A 25742-nucleotide genomic window follows, 5' to 3' on the forward strand; every position below is an offset into this window, starting at 1 on the left:
TTGATAATGTAAAAAAAAAAAAACTATACACACTTTTACATTGTATGAATGGTGGGCTTCATTTCCTCTCAGAAGCAAGCTGTGTTCTCCCACCTTCACATTCCAAGTCTTTGATGCTTGATTACTGATAAAAATGTAATTGCTAGGTTTCCATCTACTGGAAACAAGGTTCAAATATGTCAGTGGAGTTGAAGGGTAAACAAAACACTTGATTGAACATTTTACACACTAATCCTAGTAAGCCAGAGGGGCTTGAGCTGCACACTCAGGCTTAAAGAAAGTCATTACGTCTCGAATGGAAAATCTGGACAAAAAAAAAAAAGGCTAAGTGTTTCATACTGGGCAGCTGACAAGCTCATTTAGGGTTCATAGGCAGATTCTATAAGCAAGCTCCTTAACTGAACATTCAAGTAAAGTAACCCCCCCCTCAAAAAAAATAAAATAAAATAACCACTGTCCTCAAACAGTCTGAGTGAAACAAATTCAGGCACTTTCTTATTTCCTAAAAAGCTGCAAACTATTTCCTTTAAAAGCTGTGATTCAAATTACTTGTTTGGCAAAGAGGCAAGCAGTTGGACAGGAGGAAGTGATCCTCTTCATTGCAATAATGATTGCTCCAGTCCCTCTAACTTGAAGAAGGAAATGAGTGTTTCCATCATGAAATGTGTTTGAGGTCTTCTATCTACAAAGTGTATGATTTAAGAATGCAGGGACATTGATTGGACATCCAGCAAAGCATCAAGCTTGCATTTTAGAATCACAGGTTCATAAAACATTTTTTTAAGCATTTTGTTGATTCATAGGCAACCTATATAGTATTGTAAAAGCACAAGAGTGAGACCTTGAACAGTTAATAAAGGTATCCTCTGTCATACAGACACATGCTACAGGGGCAACATTTCAATTTTTCCTTAAAGGATCCCAGTACATGATTCATGAGATGCTTCAGCTTCTACTTATAGGCGTATTGCATTATTATAGACTTGGCAGTGAACCACTTCAAATAATCAAGTACTTCGACTTGTCATCTTGTTAACTAAATAAATAAGGACTTTTCAATTGTACCAAAAATTCATGTGTACGAAAATGCCTGTGCAAAAATACATATTTCAATATGTACAATTCATTAACAAAATATGTATTCTCAAATAGGGATACTTCAATACTTGTTTGATACATAGGCTACAAGGAAAAAATGCTGAAGATACAAAATAAACTTGTCCCCTCTGCTTCGCACTTTGACATCAGACATCAGTGGAGGTTCAACGAATCAACAGGTGTCACCAAAAAGTATTAACGTTCCCTGCGAAGCCATCTCCATGAATCTCATCCAATAGAGAGAAAAACACCCCCCCCCCAACTAAAGACTGAACTCTTCAATTATCAAAAAACAAGTATGTCTGGCTATCCATTCTGTTGTGACAAATCTTTGCTCCTACGTCAACATAAGGGTTCCATATCTCACTTTAACATTAACAGCCAAAGCTGGGGTAGTGGTTACAAATGCAATGGACAATCTTGCTGACACAAGACAGGTGGGGTGCATATATTTGTTTCAATCAAGGCATACCATTCTTGATTCCCTGTGTAGAAGAAAAGGCATTCCAGACACACCTTCGCAAATTTCAAACAGCTGAATGGATATACACTGAACGGCAAATGACTGCCTCAAAGTATCAGATAGCAAAATGCAAAAATAATGTTTGCACCTATGCAGCTGTTATGTACCCACATAGAATGAATGCATCCTTATCAGTTTGTGAGTAAGGGTGCCTACCTTTTAGTAAAAATAAATGTTGGTGAAGCCAACAGCGGCCTTTGACTAGCTTTGTGGGCAACTATGCCCTTCCTGTGGAGCATATAGTTAATTAGTGCTGTTCACAGTTGGGGGAGAGGTCTACTGTGGCTATCTTCTTGCACAATGATTCAGGACCAAACTATCCTTCTGACAAAAGGTTCAATTGAATGGCTGCATCAGGCATCTGTTTTCACAACTGCATGCACAGCTGATTACCTTCACCAAATCTGCAAAGATTCTGTAGTTCAGTGTAAAAAGTGTATGAAATCATAAAAAGGTAACACTTGCATAATTATACTGGGTAACAAAGATGTGACTAGATCCATCCCCACTGTCTTGTCTCTGGCTACTCTATGTAACCTGAGGTTACTAAAAATGTCACTAAAAACAGAAGCGTTGAACTGATGAAAGAGAACACAATTCTGTGTTGTTTTAAGTGTTGCAGCTTGACAGTTTGCTCCTCCTCCAGCACTCTACTGCCAAGGCCTCTGAGATTAGGCGCTGGGGGTTTAAGTAAATTGGGATTTCCAGTAGTCCTGCAAATTCTGACACAAGGAAAAAAATAAAAAACAAAAACAGTTATACATGCACACACACTCAGTCACTCACAGATGAGATTGGCGTTTAGCTTCCCAGTTGCTTGGCATTATGGCGGCTTTTTGTGGCAGTGCATATGCCAGCCCTTAACCTGAACCCTCTGAATGTTGCACTGAAGGTAAAAAAAAAAAAAAAAAAAATCTGTGGCTGCTGCCACTTCTCCATCTCCTTGAACCAGACAGGAAGACCTTTCAGAACCCAAGGACAACACTGATGTGGGGGCATTGTTACTTATTCATTAAGATTTCTGGCCCTGCATGCCTGCTATCCCCCTCCCAAACACACACACACGCACGCACGCACACATGGCTTTGGGAGAAGTAGTATAACGATCACTACACTGACGTCACTGGGCTGTCCAGATCATCTCCACCCTGAGGATCCTGGGAAGCTGAGTGTAGCGTGGATTTGTTTTTGGAAGGCCTCATGCAGTCTGGAGCAGCTGCTCCCTCCTCTTCCCAGTCCACCTGCCGGTTCCATACACAGAACCCGGACACCACTGTCAGGGACGGGCCTTTGGCTGGGGAGGAGGGAGAGGGAATCAATGTCAAAAAGGATGTTAAAAGTAATCTGTCAATACGGTTATGCTAATTTACATTGAAATGCCCTTGTCAAAACAAACTGTTCTAATTCTAGTTAAGAAGAGGGATACCAATCATGTTATTTGCTATTATTTCCTTTAGTAATTCACCATGCTAAAATTCAGCTTTGAGATCTTTTGTACCAACATAAATAAAGAGATTTGAGTATTGGGGAATACAAAAAGAGACCCATTAAAAAGAAGGTGCCAAGATTCACAGCTAGCACTAAGCTAATTTTCAAATTGAAAAAAAAAAAGAGCCTGATAACTGAGGCTAAAAAGAAAGAAAACTGAGCTACATCCATTATTAGGATCACCTCCCTCTATGAAATGGCAATGACATTTTGCCAATCAGAGTTAAAAGTGCACTAGAATTTTGGCTTACAGCTCATGTTACATCTACACTGTTAAAAATTGTCAAGATTACAGGTTCAAAAGATCCTTGTTTCGTTTTAGAGTACATCTTAAGATATTTCATTTTTTTAAGGTCAAACTGCAATCGGTTTCAAATACTTCTCAGAATCATCCTAATTTGGCCAAGTATGCACACATACAAGGAATTTGACTCCGGTTTAGTGGCTCTCAATGTACTTAAGAATAACAACACAACACAACAATCTTCAGGAATATACTATATTGTGGAGTTAGAAAACAACGAGACAGCATGACATACATTCGACAACGACACTGAACTGAGAACCGGAAGCGGAAGTGGATTATCTGACCCCTCGCCTCTTCCCTTAAAGGTACACCGTCCTCTTAGGTGAATGTCTCTCGTTATATAGATGTGGGTCACCACAATATATATATATAGAGTATATTCCTGAAGATTGTTGTTATTGAAGGTGCAGAATGTTTTGGTGGGCACACACGTTCTCACAAAAGCTGATGCAAGATGTCACAGTGTCAGTAAGTTCATCCAGGTCTGTAGATGCAGCCTCAAAAACACTCCAATCAGTGCAGTCAAAGCAGGCCTGAAGCTACGGTTTTGACTTGTTGGTCCATCTCCTCACAGTTTTAACCACAGGCTTTGCAGATTTTAGTTTCTGCCTGTACGTTGGGAGAAGATGAACCAGACAGTGATCAAAGAGTCCCAAAGCTGCACGGGGGACAGAGTGATAGGTGTCATTTAATATTGTGTAGCAATGATCTTGGGTGTTTTTGTCCCTGGTGGGACACTTAACATGCTGTCTGTATTTTGGTAGTTTGTGGCTGAGGTTTGCACTGTTAAAATCCCCAAGGATAATGAGAAGGGAGTCTGGATATTTGTGCTCCATGTTTATCATCTGGTCAGCCAGGTATTGTAACACCTCACTAACCCAGACCTGAAGTGGTATCTAAACACCAACCAAAATAAAGGAGGAAAATTCACAAGTTGAATAAAATGGTTGACAGTCAATGAAAATGGTCTCTAAGTGAGGTCTGCATGATTGGTTCAACACTGTGACATCTATGCACCAACCTTTATTTATATAGAAACAGGATTCCACCTCCCCATTTTTTCCCTGTTAGCACCGTCTCATGGTCCACTCGGAGGAGTTGGAAATGCAGCATATGGGATCTGGTGTCCAGCATATTTTCACCAAGCCAAGTTTTCGGTAAAGCGCAGGGCGGCATATCTGGAAAAGTCTGTGTTTGTTCTGTTGAGGAGCTGCAATTCGTCCATTTTGTTGGCCTGAGAGCAGACATTTGCCAGGTGGATTGATGGGAGCGCAATTCAAAATCCCTGCCGTCACAGTTTAACAAGCGTTCTGGCTCGCCTCTCCCATCGTCCGGCGAAACCCATGCAGAGCTGCTGCTCCTCCAACTAAAAGCTCGGTAAAAGTGCCCGGTTCAATGAAAAACGGCGAAAAAGTTTGACCAGTGGTTTAAAAGTCAGAGGTTTAAAAGTTTTTCCCTGCTGAATGTGATCAGAGTGAGAGTTGGAAACTAAACAAATAAACAAAAACAGAAAAAGTACCAGAGAGCACAGCACCTGCCATGTGCGGCACCATCTTGTTATAACAAGATGAGAGACAAATTAGAAGGATGATTTTAAAGGTGCAGTTGGTAACTTTTTTGTGTTTTATTTGGTAAAAATGCCATTATACCCTTTCAGCTATCAGTAATATAAGTGGTAAGCTTTGACCAATCAGGGCCTCTCTCTGGCCTCTCCGCCCTGATAGGTTGAGGGGCTGTCCCTACTTCTTGTCAATCATGTTGCTGTCTTGAGTTTCCTGAGCGTTCACGAGAAATCCATAATAATGGTGGACAACGAAGCTCAGGCAGCGTTGGAATCAACTCCTAGTAAATGTCCAATTCCTCCAATGCCAACAACTGCATATTCAAGCAAAAAAACCGAAGACATTTTTACTGAAAAAAATACCGGTTTTTTTTTTCTTACTGAAAGAAAATACTGTTCATGTGCGTTCACATGAACGAGCCTGAGTTTTGTTTGGGGGAAGGGCTACCTGAGGAAGGGAGGGGGTGTTGGTTTTTGTGTTCAAAATCTCTCGAAATCTCTCTCTCTTGTTCTTTTCTCCAGAGTTACCAACTGCAGCTTTAAGAATGAATGATTGCATTCATTAATTCATTTATATTTAGGAACTAAAACCCACCTGATGTAAGTGAGAGTTGTTAGGTAGCCCTGGAGTCCCTGGAACACTGCGCCCATGCTTCCCATGGATATTGTTGATAGCCGGTGACTTGGCCACCTTAGGCCTGCCTGGACCTCCTCCTCCTCCTCCTCCTAATCCCCCACCACCACCACTGCTGTTGATACCACTGGAGGCCGGGGAGCTTTTGCGCTTCTTGCTCTCTAGGCGCCCATCGGAGGCATGGTGGCTGAAGCTAGCATGGTGGTCAGATGAGGACTGATGGTGGACAAAGGGCCCAAGGGAGAGCGTGGAGTCACTGCTGTTCATTACCACACTCATGCGCTTGATAGACTCTGCAGGGCTGCCTGAGGGAGGGCCCCGTGCTGAGGGCCCCGAGGAACCACCTGCTGAAGCCCCAGATGGCTCAGCCTTCAAGCTGAGGGAGTTGGTCCGCACGGTTGGGCCACAGTTCAGCCCCACGCTGTGGACCCCACTGTGTGAGGAGGACAATGAAGAGGCAGAGGGGGCAAGCAAGCTATGGTGGTAGGTGCTCCCTGAGCTGCCGACATTTGCACAGTTCTTCTTGAAAGAGGAGGAGGAATAGTTGGCATTAGAAGAGGACTCTGAAGAAGCATAAGACGAGGACAGGAGAGAGCTGATCTTCCGCTTCTTCCCCAAGCTAAAGCTACTGCTGCTACTGTTGTTGGCCATGCTGTTGCTGCCCCCACTGGTGGAGTTGGTGGTGACAGGTATGGAGGAGCCAGAGGAGCTCTCCTTGGCCCTGAAAGACGATGACTTGGTAGTGCTGCTGCTGCTGCTGGAGGAGGAGGAACGGGACTTGAGCGCACGGCCCGGGGCTAGGGAGGGAGCAGAGGAGGAAGAGGAGTGGGCTGAAGGCATCTGCGGCGACAAAGACACTTGTCGGGCCTGTGCGGTGCTGTAGGCCGGGTGCTCGGCCCCACCCTGTGGGGAGCCACGGGCATTTAAGGTGGTCCCATAGGAGAGCGCTGACTTGCCCTCATAAGATTGGCTATAAGGAGGCTGGGGCATGGTGACATGGGGACCGAGGAAGCCCGAAGTAGGAGTGCTACTATGGGAGTTTGTGCTTGTCCTGTGGGCAGGTGCAACAGAGGAGGAAGAAGACGAGGAGTTCTCCAAGGCCAAAGGGATTTTCCTGCAAAAACAATATACAATGCAATTAAAGGTGATGTTTCACTCATGGCTGCCCAACCAGTCAAAAATGTTGCTGATAGCACAATTTAAGCATAATGACCATAACGATTATCTTAGACGAAAGGACTCTAGACTTCACCTATGTTCCCCTTGCAGTCACAGTGTGACAAAAATCAAATTCAATATTTTGCAAATGTATTTTGACTTTTGACATATCTTACACTGATTAACTACAAAAAGCTAAGAGTCTTGGCATGTTTTCTGAGAGACTTACTTCCACATCTGAGAATTAACATGCTTGTCCATCATGGCAGTCAGCACACATCGAACCCGGTCCCAACGCCGGTCAAATGAGTAGCAGCCTCTCCCAAACAGTCGACCTCCAAAGGTACAGTACTGGGAACAGACAGTGAGGGAGCTAGAGCATTTAAAACCAAGTGACATGTTTTCTTGGCTCCAACATCTGATTTGCAGGTTAGCTCAGCTGGTGTATTACTTTCAACACTACATAATTCTGGGCCTGGCCAGGTTTTGCTCAGATCAGAGAAGATTTGAAGAATATATAGCTTTTTCAGATCTCCAACAAATAGGTACATGGAATGCAATGGTTGATCACTTACTTCTAAACATTCACGCAAAGTGGCCTCATCCAAAGGACCAATAAAGATTTAAGAGACACTAGTTTTTGTCAACAGAACATCAAAAATGTTCACTTAAATTTCAATTACAGCTCTCAGGTATTAAGGTCTAATCATTGTAAGTGAAAAAAGAAAAACAGTAATTACAATAACTGGTTGAAAAATTAGTAAAGATTAGAGAAATCCATAGGAAAGATAAATAAATTGAATATCTATGCTGACAATACGCATTAGCTTGAGCAACAAGATGACACCAAAACTGGCATCTAAAGTAACTATGAGATTAGACAAATATTTGCTAGGTTGATGTTAAGACCAGTGGTAAGGGAGGTAACTTACAGCTGCCGGTCGAGGGTGATAACCTGAATAGTGACAGTCCAGTTTGTCAGTGTTCTCCTCCCGCTCTTCATTCTCGCCCTCATCACTTGAGGGTCGTGAAAAGCCGTCCACAGTAGCTGGGGGATGGTGTGGCGATTCATGGACTACTGCAAGGTCTCCGGGGGTACCCCCACCTCCGTGACTGCTATTTAGCCTAATTGAAAAAGAGTGTATTAAAATATTTAACTGTAAATGATATATCACACATTTCTGAATAAAATACAACAGAGCAGGGTGTATCAATCGTGCCGTTTAAAAAAAAATTTTTTTTGGTCACCAGAACACTTGTATAGAACCCCAGAAAGTCAACCAAAGGGGGGGGGGGGGACAAAAAAATTCCACCCAAACTGTAATATATAATTTATTTTGTTGATTAAAAAAACAAATCCATCCAAATTTTGTTTTCACCCCCCCTCCCAAAAAAAATTATATATATACACACACACACACACACACACATAAAACTGAGTTTGGACAGATTGTTTTGTGTGTGTTTTTTTCTACTAGCAAATTTATAATAAAAAAAAAATGCACAAGCTAAATATGCTAAAGTTAGCATGCTATATGTACTTTTGAAACAAGGAGTCAGAAGTCCAATACCACCCACCCTCTCAATATACTGTGCCTGATCTATCCAGGATGCATATTCTTCGTTAGCCAAACTGTGATATTATTTACATTGTACGGTTGTAATCCTATGATATTTGATGTTTGTTTGACATTTACAGTAGGTCTAGTACATTGATACTACTCCATTTAACTCCCGTGACCAATCTATCCAGGCAATAAACTGATGAAACATCTTCTTAACCATTGTAATAATGTTGCATCCTGACAAATACTATAATTTCATTAGGCTTCACGATGATAGATAAATTAGATATAGCATGGTCTGTCAGTCTATTATCCAAACTTGCCACCGCCTAAAAAGAGAACTTAAGAGATTTTGTATTAGACAACTGCTTTTAATGATATAGGTTTCATATTTGACTGATTATAAAAAGGTTAATTATTTGGCATTCATCTTCTCTTTCCCTGTAATTACTTTTTGTTATTGACTGAAGCCCTATCCTGTAAGCCTCAAAGAGATATGGCCCATACTCACAGTCCGAAACTAACTATATGTAGTGACTGAAGTAAATCGTTATTTACTGCTCTCTTTCCAGAATGGTAGATATCTGCAAACATGCTGGGTATCCTCTACCCATCTATTTGAATGTGAGAGTCCTGTCTACTATTTTTGTTGTTGTTGTGATTCACATTGCTTGAACAGTCAAGCACTCAATAGCCCCTTTAAATTTAGAAATTTGTAAAGCTCACCTGCATAAATAACCATTTTCTGTGATGGGAACAAATATTAGATAAGGATACTACTGTCAGGAAACACATACCGTGGAAGACCAGAGTTGTGAGGTTTGGGCTTGCCAAGTAATGAAGGCTTACTGGCATCTACAGCGGGCCCATTGCCATGGGCCACCTGGTGGGGATCATGGGCAGCTGCAAGGCGGGAGGAGGGGTGGGGGTCCCTGAGGGGGGGGGTTTGCTGGGAGTGGGGTTGGTTGAGCTCCCTCTCCCTAGTTCTGCTCTTGTGCTCAGCCAGCAATGTGTCAAAACGCTTCCTGCGCCCTGGCACCGCCCTCCGCTGGCTTAAGGAATGTGTCTGGTGGCAGGGAGTAAGGGAGGTGTGAGGAAAAGGTGTACATTTACATCATACAATGTCATATCATGTTGATAGTTCGAGGATTCCTGTGAGCTAAATCCCTTCCAACTTGCCTCCTTACATAGGATGTCAGAGTTGAAAGGTCAGTGCTGCTGGAACTGGTTTGATCCAGTGCCACGCTTTTAGACAAGTCTGGGTCTTGAAATTTGGTACTTGGTTTAAGGACATTCCTACTTGGATTAGAGAGGTCCAATTGAGAGAAAAAAGAGACTGATTTTCAATTGATGTTTTCCTTGTTTGAATTGCATTAGATACACTAATCATTTGGCTGATGGGCTTGAGATATGCAAGTCCAAATAAAAATCCAGCTATATGAAATCATTTCAGTAAATAGACAAAACAGTAAAGGCTGGTTTCTTGGACACAGATTAAACCTAGTCCTGGACTAAACTGACTGTTGTAGGGAGAATCTCCATTCAAAATCTAGTACAATCCAGGACTGGGCTTAATCTGTGTCTGGGAAACAGACCCGACAACTTAATGGTTAAAAAAGACATGTTCTCCATTTCAGGGGCAGTATGTTCACAATGAGCACAATTTAGATTACCTTTTTGGTAACGGTACTAGTACAACTTGTTGCACTCCTTAAGCTTAATTTATATGATTAAACAATGAATCTTTTTTGGGTATCCATGATCTGAATACAAAGCAGGATCCCATATATATTCATGGATATGACTAAAAAGTTAAATGTCTTCATTGCCAAGACGATATGGACCAAATATGTAATTTTCAGCATGTGCTATATTGTTAAAACAATTACATCAGTAAGAGTGCAAAACCCTCAACCGGCATATTATTATTGGCACATTATGAAGAAAAGGGATTGGGTACCTTGCATGTTAGCGATCTTGTGCAAGGTTTTCGAGCGGTCATATCCACAACACCGCAGTGGATATCTGGATTGAATTCACGTTCTGAGGGCACAGGAGGCAGGGGGGACAGAAAAGAGGAGGAAACTAATTATTCATAGAGACTTAAAGCAAATCTGTAACTCTTTAAAGGAGACTGGTAACTAAAAAAACACAAGGTATATAAGGTAAGAATAGGTAAAATAGAATGGGGTTTATCTTGTAACCACAGGATACTATCATGAAAAACTTACAAGTGGGTTGATCTGAACAATATATTTTTAAGGTGGACCTTTTTTCACAATGTTTGTCATATTTGGCTTAACCAATTAGTCGACCACTTGTTCCTGGAAACACAGACCCACCTGTTAAGGTGAGGTTTTACTGCCAAACTTATTGAAACATTTTGATATCTTGTCTGTAAGTTAAAATTGGTGTTTCCTAAGTTTTAAGCAACTTAAATACCAGTAAATACAGATTATTTTATCCTACTAGACGTGTCTCTTTATAATATTCCATTCCATTTTCCAAGCCGCTTATCCTAATTAGGGTCGCGAGACGCTGGAGCCTATCCCAGCATTCATTGGGCGGAAGGTGGGGAAACACCCTGGACAGGTCGCCAGGCCATCACAGGGTCGACACGCTCTCACCTAGGGACAATTTAGTATGGCCGATTCACCTGACCTACATGTCTTTGGACCGTGGGAAGAAACCGGAGCCCCCGGAGGAAACCCATGCAGACATGGGGAGAACATGCAAACTCCACACAGAGAATGACCTGAGATGACCCCCAAGTTGGACAACCCCGGGGTTCAAACCCATGACCTTTTTGCTGTGAGGCAACAGCGCTAACCACTGGGCCGCCATGCTGCCTATCTTATCTATATCACAATCAAAATCATATCCATAACTACTCTTATGGAATGCAGAGATTCTTTATAATATGAATATAACTGATCTTGTTTCAGTTATCTGTTTCCATATTACAAGGTTAAATATACACTACCGTTCAAAAGTTTGGGATCACATTGAAATGTCCATATTTTTGAAGGAAAAGCACTGTACTTTTCAATGAAGATAACTTTAAACTAGTCTTAACTTTAAAGAAATACACTCTATACATTGCTAATGTGGTAAATGACTATTCTAGCTGCAAATGTCTGGTTTTTGGTGCAATATCTACATAGGTGTATAGAGGCCCATTTCAAGCAACTATCACTCCAGTGTTCTAATGGTACAATGTGTTTGCTCATTGGCTCAGAAGGCTAATTGATGATTAGAAAACCCTTGTGCAATCATGTTCACACATCTGAAAACAGTTTAGCTCGTTACAGAAGCTACAAAACTGACCTTCCTTTGAGCAGATTGAGTTTCTGGAGCATCACATTTGTGGGGTCAATTAAACGCTCAAAATGGCCAGAAAAAGAGAACTTTCATCTGAAACTCGACAGTCTATTCTTGTTCTTAGAAATGAAGGCTATTCCATGCGAGAAATTGCTAAGAAATTGAAGATTTCCTACACCGGTGTGTACTACTCCCTTCAGAGGACAGCACAAACAGGCTCTAACCAGAGTAGAAAAAGAAGTGGGAGGCCGTGTTGCACAACTGAGCAAGAAGATAAGTACATTAGAGTCTCTAGTTTGAGAAACAGACGCCTCACAGGTCCCCAACTGGCATCTTCATTAAATAGTACCCGCAAAACACCAGTGTCAACATCTACAGTGAAGAGGCGGCTGCGGGATTCTGGGCTTCAGGGCAGAGTGGCAAAGAAAAAGCCATATCTGAGACTGACCAATAAAAGAAAAAGATTAAGATGGGCAAAAGAACACAGACATTGGACAGAGGAAGACTGGAAAAAAGTGTTGTGGACGGATGAATCCAAGTTTGAGGTGTTTGGATCACAAAGAAGAACGTTTGTGAGACGCAGAACAAATGAAAAGATGCTGGAAGAATGCCTGACGCCATCTGTTAAGCATGGTGGAGGTAATGTGATGGTCTGGGGTTGCTTTGGTGCTGGTAAGGTGGGAGATTTGTACAGGGTAAAAGGGATTCTGAATAAGGAAGGCTATCACTCCATTTTGCAACGCCATGCCATACCCAGTGGACAGCGCTTGATTGGAGCCAATTTCATCCTACAACAGGACAATGACCCTAAACACACCTCCAAATTGTGCAAGAACTATTTAGAGCAGAAGCAGGCAGCTGGTATTCTATCGGTAATGGAGTGGCCAGCGCAGTCACCAGATCTGAACCCCATTGAGCTGTTGTGGGAGCAGCTTGACCGTATGGTACGCAAGAAGTGCCCATCCAACCAATCCAACTTGTGGGAGCTGCTTCTGGAAGTGTGGGGTGCAATTTCTCCAGATTACCTCAACAAATTAACAGCTAGAATGCCAAAGGTCTGCAATGCTGTAATTGCTGCAAATGGAGGATTCTTTGACGAAAGCAAAGTTTGATTTAAAAAAAATCTTATTTCAAATACAAATCATTATTTCTAACCTTGTCAATGTCTTGACTCTATTTTCTATTCATTTCACAACATATGGTGGTGAATAAGTGTGACTTTTCATGGAAAACACAAAATTGTTTGGGTGATCCCAAACTTTTGAACGGTAGTGTACATTAATATTTACCTTGGAACAAAATGCAACAAAAATGACCAACTGAGCCAAAAAACTAATCAATGTAGAGTCTTAACACTTGACGAAGAACTAGTGAAAGAGAGAAAGAGCCAGAAGTGGGGAAAAAGAGAGCGAAGGCGAGAGTGAAGGAGAGGGGATGTTGAGAAAGCAATAGGTGTTAATGAATTAAGAGTTGACAACAACAAACGTAAACACAAACTGTAGGACCTTCTGCATTGGTCTCCTATTATGTCCCCATCCCCCGACTAACCTGACAATCTCTTGTAGAGGTGACGCCTGCTACTGGCGTTGCTGCTGTCCTGCTTCTTGTCAGACAGGACTGAGAGGTGGCCCTTGCCATTGGGGATCTGACCAGGGGCCAGTAAGGGAGGCTTTGGTATGGAGGGACAGTTAAGGCCTTGCTTGAGGGCTGATGAGGAGGAGGAGGAGGTGGTAGTGAGGGTCGCAGAGTTGGAGCTCACAGTGGTGCTACAAGATAAAGTAGATGAGGAGGAGACAGGGGCAGAGGGGGCCTGTGCTAGCTTGGCTGACGGATCCACCTTCAGGTGCATCTTCTCCACCTTGACAGCTGGAGTGAGGCTGTAAAAGAACGTTAAAGACAAGTAGGTTTAAACACACACATATTCCCTGACCGAACTTGACCATATCTTTCAGTGATGAAGAATTTTGATGGGAACATACATGCTAGCTTGCTCCACAATGTTTTAAGGCTCTAACTTACATAGCTTTGTGAGGGTGTGGGAGATGTGGGACTAAGATTATGAGGGAGGGGATTTAACTAAGGGATAAAGTATAATGTAGATGATTTGAAACAAAGGTTTATCAGGCTTGAGAGAGTTAAAAAATTAAACAACAATGCTTTAGCACAGTTCAACCTAGATGAGTGTTGTTCATCTTTATTATGCATAACTTAACTGTACTTTGTGAATTTTAACCTGGCATTGCAAATGGCACTGCCAAGAATTGATCAATCTAATGTAATAAAACTGAAATCAGTGTTGCTTCCCACATCAAGGCTAAACTTTTGCAGTCACCGGTCATCTCTGATGACTGGAATTTCCACAGGGCGACCAAGATGGAACACTTTAGGCATCCTTTGAACAACTAAAAACAAGCTGCTGACACATAGCAGTCTTAAACCCTAAGCCCTTTGTCGCTTAATTCCATTACAAAACACTTGAGCAACACACAGATTATTCAAAAACACTGTTTACTACTGTAAATGAAAGAATTAAGACCCCACTGTGTTGGTTTAGCTCAGTTTTGTGTGCAAAGGGAGGACCAAAACTTAACAAATTTTGCTCAGCAAAACTTACATTTTTTCTTGCTGCAACACCCTGAAAGGAGGGAAGTGTTGCCTTCGTTGAATGCCTGGCAGCTTCTCTTTGGCTGATTTGAGGAGTTTGGGGTTGGTAGAGGAAGGAGAGGAAATGCTGGAGCCTGTCGTTGAAGGTCGACCAAGGATAGCTCCAGTCCCAACTCCAGACCCAGAGCTCATTCCAGGCCCAGCACCAAGTCCACTGCCACTGCTTCGGTTTCGGCCTGACAGAGGGAAGGGCGAGGTGGAGTTTGGCTTGCTGGCCGAACTGTGTCGTCTCTCTGGGGAGATGAGAGAAAACCAGCCCAGTGATAAGGAGGCAATCCAGCGATCAGCTTTAAAAGTTTGGCTAAAACACCACAAAAAATTGGGAACATCAGCTAAGAGCAAGACAAAATCCAACACAGCAATATAAAAATCTCCTGAAAACAGCAGTAGGCAGGTATCAAGTACCAAGTTTTGATCCACGCCAACACGTCTTGAAACACCACTAGTTTACAGGCCAATAAGTTCAATTCCGGTCTAACTTAAGAGTAGAACAGCCACAGTAAGAAGTGATAAAAGAAAGGGTGATCTGGGGAAAGATTAAAAAGACCTTAACTTTTGAAGGATAAACAAAAATAGAAGAAAGCAGTATATGCCATCAAGGGCAAATATTTTCCATTCAAAACTTTGCATCTCCTCCTGTTTGCATAGACTATTGTTTGCAACATAATCAAACATTTATTAAATTATTTAAGTTATGTATTCTCCAGGTATTCTTTTTCAGGTATTCTCCAGGTATTACATTATTCAAGTTATGTATGCTCCAGGTATTCATGTTCAGGTATTCTCCAGGTAATACATTATTTAAGTTATGTATGCTCCAGGTATTCAAGGGAAGCGCCGGTCAACCAGGGAAATGAAAATAAAATGGAAAAACATTTTTGTTCCTTATCAGATTCTGAAGATAAATTTTATCTGGCAAACTTTGGATTAAATAGAAAGCATCAGTAAATTAGAAAACATTAAATCAATGAAGTATGTTGTTCTAAGATAGCAATCAACCAATGTTTTTTTTTTCTTCTTCCCCAAGAAAATATTCAAAATTCTCGAACCTTTACTTGAGAGTTGCTATAGGGCAGTGTTACAAGACCTCCAGGGTGAAGGGAGGGTCACACTGATAGACAGATACTGCTGTTGCTGCTCTGATCGTAACTGGAAAAGTGTGATGTGATGTAAGTGTGTGTGTGTGTGTGTGTGTGTGTGTGTGTGTGTGTCAGTAGGTAAGTGGGGTGGTGGAAGTTCCAAAATGACACATTTATAGCTGGCCTTTATCCCCACAGTACAAGCAGAACATGCATGTGATATAGAAATCTTTAGAATTTTAATAAATTGTTTATTCTAGTATACTGTATTATTAGCTCTGACTGTAAATAAAAATCTAAACAGACAATATTTAAAAGGTTATTAATTTCATAAAAGAAAAATTGGTATCCTTTTTGGATCAAGACCTCCTGAATATCATTTGGCTATGTAAGATAAGGGCTGCAGCCACTCATAGCTAGGAGCAATACACAGCTCCACAGACATATAGCAGAGAACTGCTGGTGAGGAAGGCAAATATCAGCAGACTGAATATCTAGCCGCCCTTTCATTTCACTAAATCTATCAAAAGAAGACAGACCCACTGATGTCCGAGAGATGAAGAATCTTCAACCTTTTTTTCTTTTTGGTTACACTTTATTTTAGGGGGTTGGATATTACATAGTAATTTCCAAGTAAGGCTGAAATTACCTTGTAATTTGGGTTAGGGTTACGGTTTGCTGTAAAATTACCTGTAAAAACTACCACCTTATTACTAGGTAATTACAAGGTAATTTCAACCTTATTTCTAAGAAATTACGTGATAATTACCACTTTATTACTAGGAAATTACTGGGTATTTCCGACCCCTAAAATAAAGTGTTACCTTTTTTTTTAACCTGATGTTGAGTTGTCCGAAAAATTTCTCACTCATTTTGAAAATAAGGTGGAGAATATGAGGTCTCAAATCTAGCCCGGCCCTTGCACCCATTCTATTCTCCATGTTAATTCTGCCCCGTTTACTCAGTTTCAACAAATTACAATTTAAGTGTTAGAGTACAGTCTCTAATATGAACTCCTCCTGCATTTTAGACATCATTCCCACTAAGCTGCTCAAGGAGGTATTTTCAACTGTCAGCCCCGTTATTCTCCAAATTCTTAATAATTCTTTGGCCTCTGGTTCTTTTCCAGACAGTTTTAAGCATGCCATTGTTCACCCATTGTTGAAGAAACCTAATTTAGATCCCCTGTCCTTAAGTAACTACAGACCAATCTCCAAATTGTCTTTTCTATCTAAGGTTCTGGAAAGAGTAATGTCATCTGAATTGATTTCTTTTATGAACACTAATAGTTTTTTTTAACAGTTTCCAGTCTGGTTTTAGAGCACTTCATAGTACCGAGACAGCTCTAGTTGAGGTCACTAATGACCTACTGCTGACTGTTGACAGAGCTGACTGCTCGATTTTAGTCCCTTTAGACTTAAGTGCTGCCTTTGAGTTCTTTTAGACATAAGTGCTGCCTTTGACACAGTTGAACACAGCATCCTCTTATATTGCTTAGAGACTTAAGTTGGTATCAAGGGCTCGGCTCTTAGTTTATTACACTCTTACCTCACCAACAGAACTTTTTCTGTTGTTCTGGGTAACTCTACTTCCTCGATGGCTAAGTTGAGTTGTGGTGTCCTTCAAGGCTCAGTTCTTGGCCCCCCTCTCTTTTCTATATACACTCTGCCCCTTGGCCAGGTCATTCAAAATCACAATGTGCTCTACCATCTTTATGCTGACAACGCTCTGTTATGCATGCCACTAAAACCCACAGATCCTAGTTCCCTAGCAAATCTCACAACTTGCCTCTCTGACAATAAATCCTGGATGTCCAAAAATGTTCTTAAATTTCATGACGATAAGTCTAAGGTCATTCTGTTTGGTCCCCCAAATTACATAAGCCCTTTTGGTACTAATCTTGGTGGTCTGTTAGGTAGTCTTAAGCAGACTGCTAGGACTCTTAGGGTGATATTTGATGCTAACCTCGGTTTTAATAATCAAATCAAACCTGTTGTTCAGTCATGCTTTCTGCAGCTCAAGCTAATCTCCAAAATTAGGTCATTTTTATCAATTGCCTATCTGCAAAAAGTTGTACATGCTTTTTATCTATTCTCGGCTTGACTATTGCAACGCACTTTATTCAGGTATCAGCAAAGGCTCCCCCCACTATCTGCAGTTGGTACACAATGCCGCTACTCGGCCATTACCGGGATAAAGAGGCATGACCATATCACTCCTGTGCTTGCCTCCCTACACTGGCTCCCTGTTATACTTTGAATCGTTTGCTTCTTTTAAATCTCATCTTAAAAATGTTCTTTTGTGTCCAGGTAGCGTAGCGGTCTATTCCGTTGCCTACCAACATGGGGATTGCTGGTTCAAATCCCCATGTTACCTCCAGCTTGGTCAGGCATCCTTACAAACACAATTGGCTGTGTCTGGAGGTGGGAAGCTGAATGTGGGTATGTGTCCTGGTCGCTGCACTAGCGCCTCCTCTGGTCAGCTGGGGTGCCTGTTCAGGGGGGAGGGGGAACTGGAGGGAATAGCATGAGCCTCCCTCGCGCTACGTCCCCCTGGCGAAACTCCTCACTGTCAGGTGAAAAGAAGCAGCTGGCAACTCCACATGTATCAGAGGAGGCATGTGGTAGTCTGCAGCCCTCTTCGGATCGGCAAAAGGGGTGAAGCAGTGACTGGAACGGCTCGGAAGAGTGGGGTAATTGGCCAGTACAATCTGGGAGAAAGGGGGGGGGGTTTAAAAAAAAACTTTTCTTTTTGCGAAAGCTTTGACAAATGTTTGATATTTATTCATAGTTTTTATTTTTACTCTTAATTATTTTGTCTTATTCTTATTTTTGCCTTGTCTGGTTTTATTTCTTTGTAAAGCACTTTATAACATTGTTTTAGAAAAGTGCTATATAAATAGTTATTTTTATTGTTATTAACCTTCCCAAACTGATCATGAAAGCATTGTGTTATTTGCAAAACTGAGATGACGTCCTCCAATTTGTAAATAATGGTTATGAGGGTTATGACATAAGGTAGGTAAAAATTCAGTAAATATTTGGCTTGAAACTGCATACCAAAAATGTATTCAGTTACTTTAAGAACCATCACACATCCAATATGAGGAGTACATGTCCAGTGTCTATGAAAAAATATTGCGCAGAAATAGTCGGCGGGCAGGAGTTTGTGTTTGAGTCCCAGCCCAGGCCCTTGCTCCATGTATCCCTTGTGCTTGTGAGTTTCCTCTGGGTGTTCCCCTTTCCTCCCATATCCAAAGACATGCAGTGTTCCTGCCATTACCCTTGACTAATGATGGGCATGGTTTGGTCAACCGAAACTGATCCTTAATCAAAATGTCAATGTCTTTATACCGAAATATCAGCTTTTTTTATTTAGGCATTAAGATTAGCTTGGCTGTTTAGTGTTTTAAAAAAAAAAAAAACCTTTTAAAGCGAGTATTCTGTTCCACTTTAATTGGTGGTTTGAGATTAGCAGTGTAGTGTACTACTACAATGAAATATCATGTGCAACAAAAGCATCATGACAAATCTCTCCATGAAGGAAAACAAGCAAGTATGGCATCCTTTGTTACCGTTAAACACAAGTGTGATTCCAGTAGACAAGAGCAGATAACACAACTCATCACTTCAATGATTACGAAAGACACGTTACCCCTTAATTTTGTTGAGGGGGGAGGCTTTCGTGATCTCATGGAATTTGTAGAACCAGAATAGCTTGTTTGCAGTCACGTGATTCTGATGACGCGTGAGATTCAGATGGAGGGCAGGAAGTGAAAAGCAGAATGGATGAGATGGAGCTAGTTTAGCCCAAACTGTGCTAGTTTAGACGATGAGAGAAAGGTATAAACACAAAGCAAGATATGTTGGACATGATCCTTGTTATGAAGAGTGATTTTTCTGACTAAGTGGTCACTGCACACACGCGCATTATCCGACTCCACTCCTCCTGACGGCAGACGACGGTTCGCAGGCCATTGTTTCTGGCGCTTACAACAGAGGCATATATAACTGTAACATTTTCCTATATGGAGGGATGGGGAATTAAAACTGCTGTCGTACAAACTTGCAGCACAGACGAGAGACATACGTCCGAAAACATCACTGCCCATCTTCGAACTGTCGCTGAAGAATGGGGATTGATTGGAAAAGTCTGTGTATGATAATGCAAAAAACAAGGTTCTTGCAAATGAGACTTTGGTAGAAGAATGGGAATGATTGTGCCGTTATGCCCATGCACTCCAGCTTACCATAAATTGTGGTTTCAGAAGCGTTAATATGAGCCTTGTGGTGGCGGCGTGCAGCCGTTTAGTGTCTCATTTTTACCATAGATCCACTGCAACAAGTGCATTAAAAGAGAAAGCAGGAGCTTCAGTTTGCCCATCCACAAATTGATACAATACTGTCACACACGCTGGAATTCAGTGTTCGATATGATGGAACGGCTGTATGAGCAACGATGGGCAGTGACGGCCACATTGTCAGACAGGAATGTCACCAAAATCAGTGATGCACAGAGCCTGGAACTTACCAATGACACCTGGCAGACAATGGAAGATATGTTGCCAGCACTCAGATCTCTGAAGTGCGCGACTACAGCACTCTGCAGTGAGACACACGTGTGCATCTCAGCGGTTTACCCAGTGACACAGCCTCATGAAAAGGCACCTGCAACCTGTAGCTTCAGAATCTCCAAAGGTAACAGAGTTCAAACGGGCTGTAGCAAGCGCTCTCAAGAGGCATGTGATGGATAAAATATCTCCTGCTAAGTTGCAATAAATACATACACCATACATTTTTTATGCAACTAATTAATTAGGCCTAATTCTTTAACATCTGTTTCATCAATTGACATTTCATTAAAATAATTATTGTTTACTTTTCAAGCTTTTCTCATAGATGCTTATTAGACACTTTGTGTAACTATTAGGTCTAATTCTTTAACATCTTTCATCAATTGACATTTCATAAAAATAATAATTTTGTGTGTTAACTTTCCAAGCTTTTCTCATACAGACGCTTGTTGTTGATAAAAATGTAATGTCCAATGATTTTTAGTTAGAATTTTTTGTTTTATTCAAGTTTTCTAATACAAAATTAACTTGATAAAACAAAACGAATGGAAGAAAACATCATCATTGGGGGTTATTCAGGGTCAAGTATGACCGTCCTCCCTTTGGGTCCTCAGATGGACATACAGGCCAATCCTGGAGCTGCTTAAAGCGAGGACATCTGCGCGTGACAGCTTTTTACGTGGAGTGGCTGATGCACCTGCAGCCACCACACGGTCCTTGGCAGGGGGTGGCCAGAGTCCAAAGGCATGGAGAACCAAGACGATTGGGGACCACCCTCTGTTGCAGCCTTCATCCATTTTCACTGTTGTTGTGACCTGGAGACATCTTCCACCAGTTCCAACATTGAGGTCTTTGTTGGATCGCGCTTTGTCTGGAACCTCCCCCTTGACCTATCTGCCTTGGGTGATCCTACCAGGAGCCAAGCTCCAGACAGCATAGTTCTTGGGATCATTGGTACACGCAAGCTTCTCCGCCACAGCAAGGTGGCGATCCAGGAGAAGGGAAGAAAAAAAAATATATTGAGTAAATAAAACTATTATTTTGGGGCACATTTCACAAGCTAAGGTCTGAGAAAGCATCTGTACACACCAGTACACATATACACTTATAAATAAATTAAATTAAGAAAAATAGCTCCTACAGTGAATTTATGTGTGTTGCAGGCAAACCAGGGCTGATAAGACTCATGCCTAGATCCCAGGCACAAGTACCTTTGATTTGTGGAGCCTCCAATGCCCCTCTCCATCTGCGAAAAACTCAGCAAAATCTTCGATGGAGCTGAACTGGACCACCAGGGGCCTGATAACCTCGGAGTGACTGTAACCACAGCCACATTGCAAGCTCCACTGCAATCCATCATCTGCTTGGAGAAGACTATGGCACAGCAGATGACCAGAGAAACAAAATCGAGCTGTACTTTAGTGAGCCATGCATACCACCAGACCAGAAACCTCTGCTGTGATGGGAAATGCATGAAAGGAGATAGAAAAAGCTCAGTATTCTCGCAAAGAAATACTTAGTTATTCCCGCAACGTCCATCCCCCACAGCGCGAGTGTTCCCCACTGCCGGTCTGATTGCAAATAGACTCCGTACTCAGCTTTCTCCAGAACACATTGATCAATTCATTTTTCACCAGTTACCGATGATTTATGTTTTATTTTTTATTTATTTAACGGTGGTTTTGGATTTAAGTTGATATTTTATTTATATTTTTTCCCATTTGTGAAAGTAGGCTATCTGCATATTATTTGCCTATTTATTTTGGTTAAATGCAATATTTAAGAGTTGTATTCTGGGGGGGGGGGTAGCCAATTGTTTTTATATTTAAGATACTGTATTTTCTTCTACCAGGCATTATTCCACATTTTAAAAGTTTCAATAAATTAATCAGAAATATCCCTTGTAGAGTTGTTTTTATTGGCTGTTAGACAGTAATAAATGCATTGTACTTAATTAATGAATTTTATTGTTGGCTGTGGTCTAACGTGTTGGCATGTGCTTTTACAGGCTATTGAATATATAAAGTAAGCGGTTAACAGATCAAATCCCCCCATTAACCGAACATGGAAAATAATTGACACTGCCCACCCCTACCTTTGACTGAGGCATTGGCCTTACATCTTATACTTCACTGTGGCTGACCACTGGCTTTAAGTGGTTAGAATGGGTAAAATGCAGAGGACAAATTTCCACATGGGACTTAATAAATTGTAACTTAATTTATTTATTTCCCCTCTAATTATTTCATGCTTTGCTGCTTTGCAGCTAAAATACATTTTAACGTAATTATTTTCTACTGCTATAGAAGTATTTTTCAATTGTAAAATGAAATTAAGTATTTGGATGTCTTCAGAATTACATCAAAAATAAAGTAAAGATTTTGTAACAGTTAATCATTCAATTCCTTTGGTATTTCACTTGTAACTAAAACTGGGCTAAGTGTATTCGAGTTTCTTGACATCACTAAATAAATTAACAAGATCACCCTATGTTGATTTCATAGCCACCGCTTAAATTTTATGAGTGCACAGTAAAGATCAGCCTTTGTGAGGTCTCACAGCTGAAACAGCATATAGGTCAACATATACGTAGATCAATCCTGCTATCATGAAGATTGAGGATAAGCCAATGAAATTTCACCTTGAAGTTGTTAGAGGGCAAAAGGCTGGAAAAGGTTCTAAAAACATTGGCAAAGCTTTGAACCTTTCTTAGAGCACCATAAAGTCTGTTGCTAACACCACACATTACCAAGATCAAAATGTCCAACCAAAAATCACCATTTTTGTCTCGTTGCTCAGATCAAGCTACCAAGAGGACAGCTACAATGCTCACAGAGCTATGCAACTAATTGGCTGAAAAGGGGGAAACTATTCAGAGATGAACCATCGCATGAGCTTTTCACAGATTCTCCCTCTTTGGTAGAGTGGCTAGAAGGAAGCCACTTCTGAAAAAGCCCAACGTTCTCCTATTTCACATGACAAGCAGCAAAATGGCACAGTGCTGGCAGGGCCATTTTTATTCTATGAGGAGAGAGCATTGACACCCAGCTCACTGCGATCCTGGACTTTGGCGGCGCCTACCACCTAAACCTGGCGTATTAGTAGTCCGTCCAAAGTTTATCTTGCTGAACTCTGATCTCGTCTTCTTTTGACCTTTGAAAGCACAGCCAGTGATCTTACAGTGTGACGTAACTGGAAGTACACAGCAGGGAATCAGTTTTATGCAGCAAACAGAACCAAAGAGTGTGGGAGGCAGAAAAAACAAAGTGAGTAGATTAGCGCTAAAGTGTATTTTTTTCTTTTTATTTGGTTTATTTCCCACAGCTCATTACCTCTGCTCTTCCACTTCAGTGATGATGTAATAATTAGATCACACTACAATGCTAATAGTACGTAGAACCCTGCAGTGAGAAAATGCCCCGGACGCTTGTCATGTCAAACAGCCCCAAATGATGCCTCGAGTTTGCTAGGTGCCATGCTAGGTGCCAAATCTGAGACCTTCTGGCAGAATACTTTGTGGTATGATCAGACTAAAGCTGAGCTCTTTGGCCAGAAAGTAAAACGGCAATCACAGCCCAACACCCTGGGGTAAAACCATTCCTACTGTCAAACATGGTGGTAGCCACATTAATGGGTTGCCTTTCAGCTGGGGGACTGGACAGCTTGATGCCATCAAAGCAAGATGATCAGAACCACATATAGGTAAAGGACAACGTGATTTAGTCAGCAAGACATCTACATTTAGGGAAAAGATTCATGTTCCAACAGCACAATGACCCAAAGCAAACAGCAAAAACTACAAAGCATTAAAACAAAAAGGAGGGTTAAAACCTCTAGGCTTTAGCTGGAATGGCCCAGCCAAGGCTCAGACTTAAATCCCATTGAAAACCTGATATGACCTAATAAATGCTGCCCACACCAACTCTGCCAAAATATAATTTGGTAGAGTTGGAACAAATTTTTATGAAGGGCAAAAATTCCAAAATCCAACTGTGAAGCTCATACAGTCTGAGAAGACTCACAGCTATAATTACTGCCAAAGGCCTATCTAAAAAGTACTGAGTCCGGGGTGGTGAATACTTTTGTAAATGAGAAATATCTTTTAATTTAAAAAAAAATGCTATTGAATTAAAAAAAATTACTCCATAAATGTGTTGGATTTAGCATGTTACTTGAGGGGAAAAATATTTCTATTTCTATGCATTCAAATGTGGAGGTGTGTAACAGGGAAAAAATGTGAAAAAGTTAAGGGGATGTTAATAGTTGCTGAAGGCTATGTAGATCATGACTGAAGCAATGGTCTATCCTCTCCCTGCTCCAAAAACCCCAATAAAAAGGCAACACTAAAACACTACTGATATCTATAAATACGGCCTTCAAAAAGCCAAAGAACTGAGACTAAAAACTGTGATCAATAACCATAATCACATCACAAAATAATGTTCAGGCTTGATTGTTCTAACAAAAAAAGGTTTAAACAGAAATTTCTTAGAAATGTTATGTGTGAGTTATTTCATCTAGTTGTCTAACAGCAATTTTACAGCAATTTATTGCAATACAATTTTCTGTCAATATCATTCGGCCCTAACCATAATATTATCAGCAAACATGTATACCAATTCATGAGGATTCCATGCATACCTAAACTTTAATTTTGACCCAACTAATGTATGCATTAATTGAGAATGAAAATTTAATGGTGGCATGGCATTTTTATTTCTTGAAATATGCATTAACATACCGAATGAACTATATGTCTACAAACGAAAAGAGGGAGGGAGAAAACGGGTTTTGAAAGGACGTCCATATTTCACAAGCTTATGAGAACACTCCTTCACACCTGGGGCTTGTCTCTAGTTTCCTTCTACCCAGTCATTAAACACTCCAGCTCCCACTGTCCCTCATATCCCACTAAACCCCCTCCTTAGCAGCAAAAACACCCAGAGGCCTTTCTATCTCTTTTACCCTCCCTCCCCTGTGATTTTGGCCCATCCAAACCACCTCTAACAACAAGTCACGCACACAAATGCACATCAGAAAACACCAGCGTGACACTCCTACAACTCACTGCAAATACCAAGAGCAAACAGCTAATTTCATTGGCCTTGCAAGTTGAGTTAAAAAAGAAATCGGGAAAAGGGGGCAACTGAAATAAGGGGAGGAGCCATAATATTTTCTTTCATGCTGTCAAGTAAACTGTTGCCTCAGCGCTAAGGGTACTCCCTGGCCTTGGGAAACAGGGAGGAGAAGGAAAAACATGAAAGAGTGAGGGTTACTTTAAAGTAAAGCCATGTTTGAACACAATGTCTTATATCACATGCATAGGAAGCATTCTCCAAAGCTCCTCAGAAGGTCGGGTCTTGGTAGCTGTTGCAAGATTATATAGAGCACTAGGTAAAGAGTAATGATACAGTGATAGTCAAGATAATATAGGCCACGGTTAGCAATTTTTCAGCTGTGGTTTTGTTAAAAATTCCTCTGCTGACTTGGCTGTTGGCAGCTGAACAAAAGGCACCCATGATTCAAAGATATGCTGTTGTCATACCATCTGTGTGTGTGTGTGTGTGTGTGTGTGTGTGTGTGTGTGTGTGTGTGTGTGTGTGTGTGTGTGTGTGTGTGTGTGTGTGTGTGTGTGTTTCAAGGAGTCTTTGTTTGACTGTTTCATAAATGAATGCATAAAACAGCAGCTTGCAGTTTCCCGTTCTGCACGGAGTGTCACCCCTGCTGGGAACAGCCTCAGTTGGGAAGCACAAATACCTATTGGTTGACAG

The 25742-nt window shown here is 41.3% G+C and overlaps 1 protein-coding gene across 1 annotated transcript in view; it reads right to left on the reverse strand.

The window, feature by feature from the left end:
* Positions 1-2897: 2897 nt before the first annotated feature.
* The window catches only part of LOC130107906 (ataxin-7), a 54182-nt gene continuing 31337 nt past the window's right edge, over positions 2898-25742 (reverse strand). Inside the window, exons 5-12 of the mRNA XM_056274705.1 lie at positions 14270-14552; positions 13204-13532; positions 10295-10377; positions 9132-9400; positions 7702-7894; positions 6999-7120; positions 5573-6725; positions 2898-2915 (exon numbers count right to left, since the gene is read on the reverse strand). Coding sequence (XP_056130680.1) covers positions 2898-2915; positions 5573-6725; positions 6999-7120; positions 7702-7894; positions 9132-9400; positions 10295-10377; positions 13204-13532; positions 14270-14552 — 2450 coding nt within the window. The remainder of the gene's footprint in view (positions 2916-5572; positions 6726-6998; positions 7121-7701; positions 7895-9131; positions 9401-10294; positions 10378-13203; positions 13533-14269; positions 14553-25742) is intronic.

This window comes from Lampris incognitus, chromosome 2 (assembly GCF_029633865.1).
Source record: "Lampris incognitus isolate fLamInc1 chromosome 2, fLamInc1.hap2, whole genome shotgun sequence".
Classification (NCBI taxonomy): domain Eukaryota; kingdom Metazoa; phylum Chordata; class Actinopteri; order Lampriformes; family Lampridae; genus Lampris; species Lampris incognitus.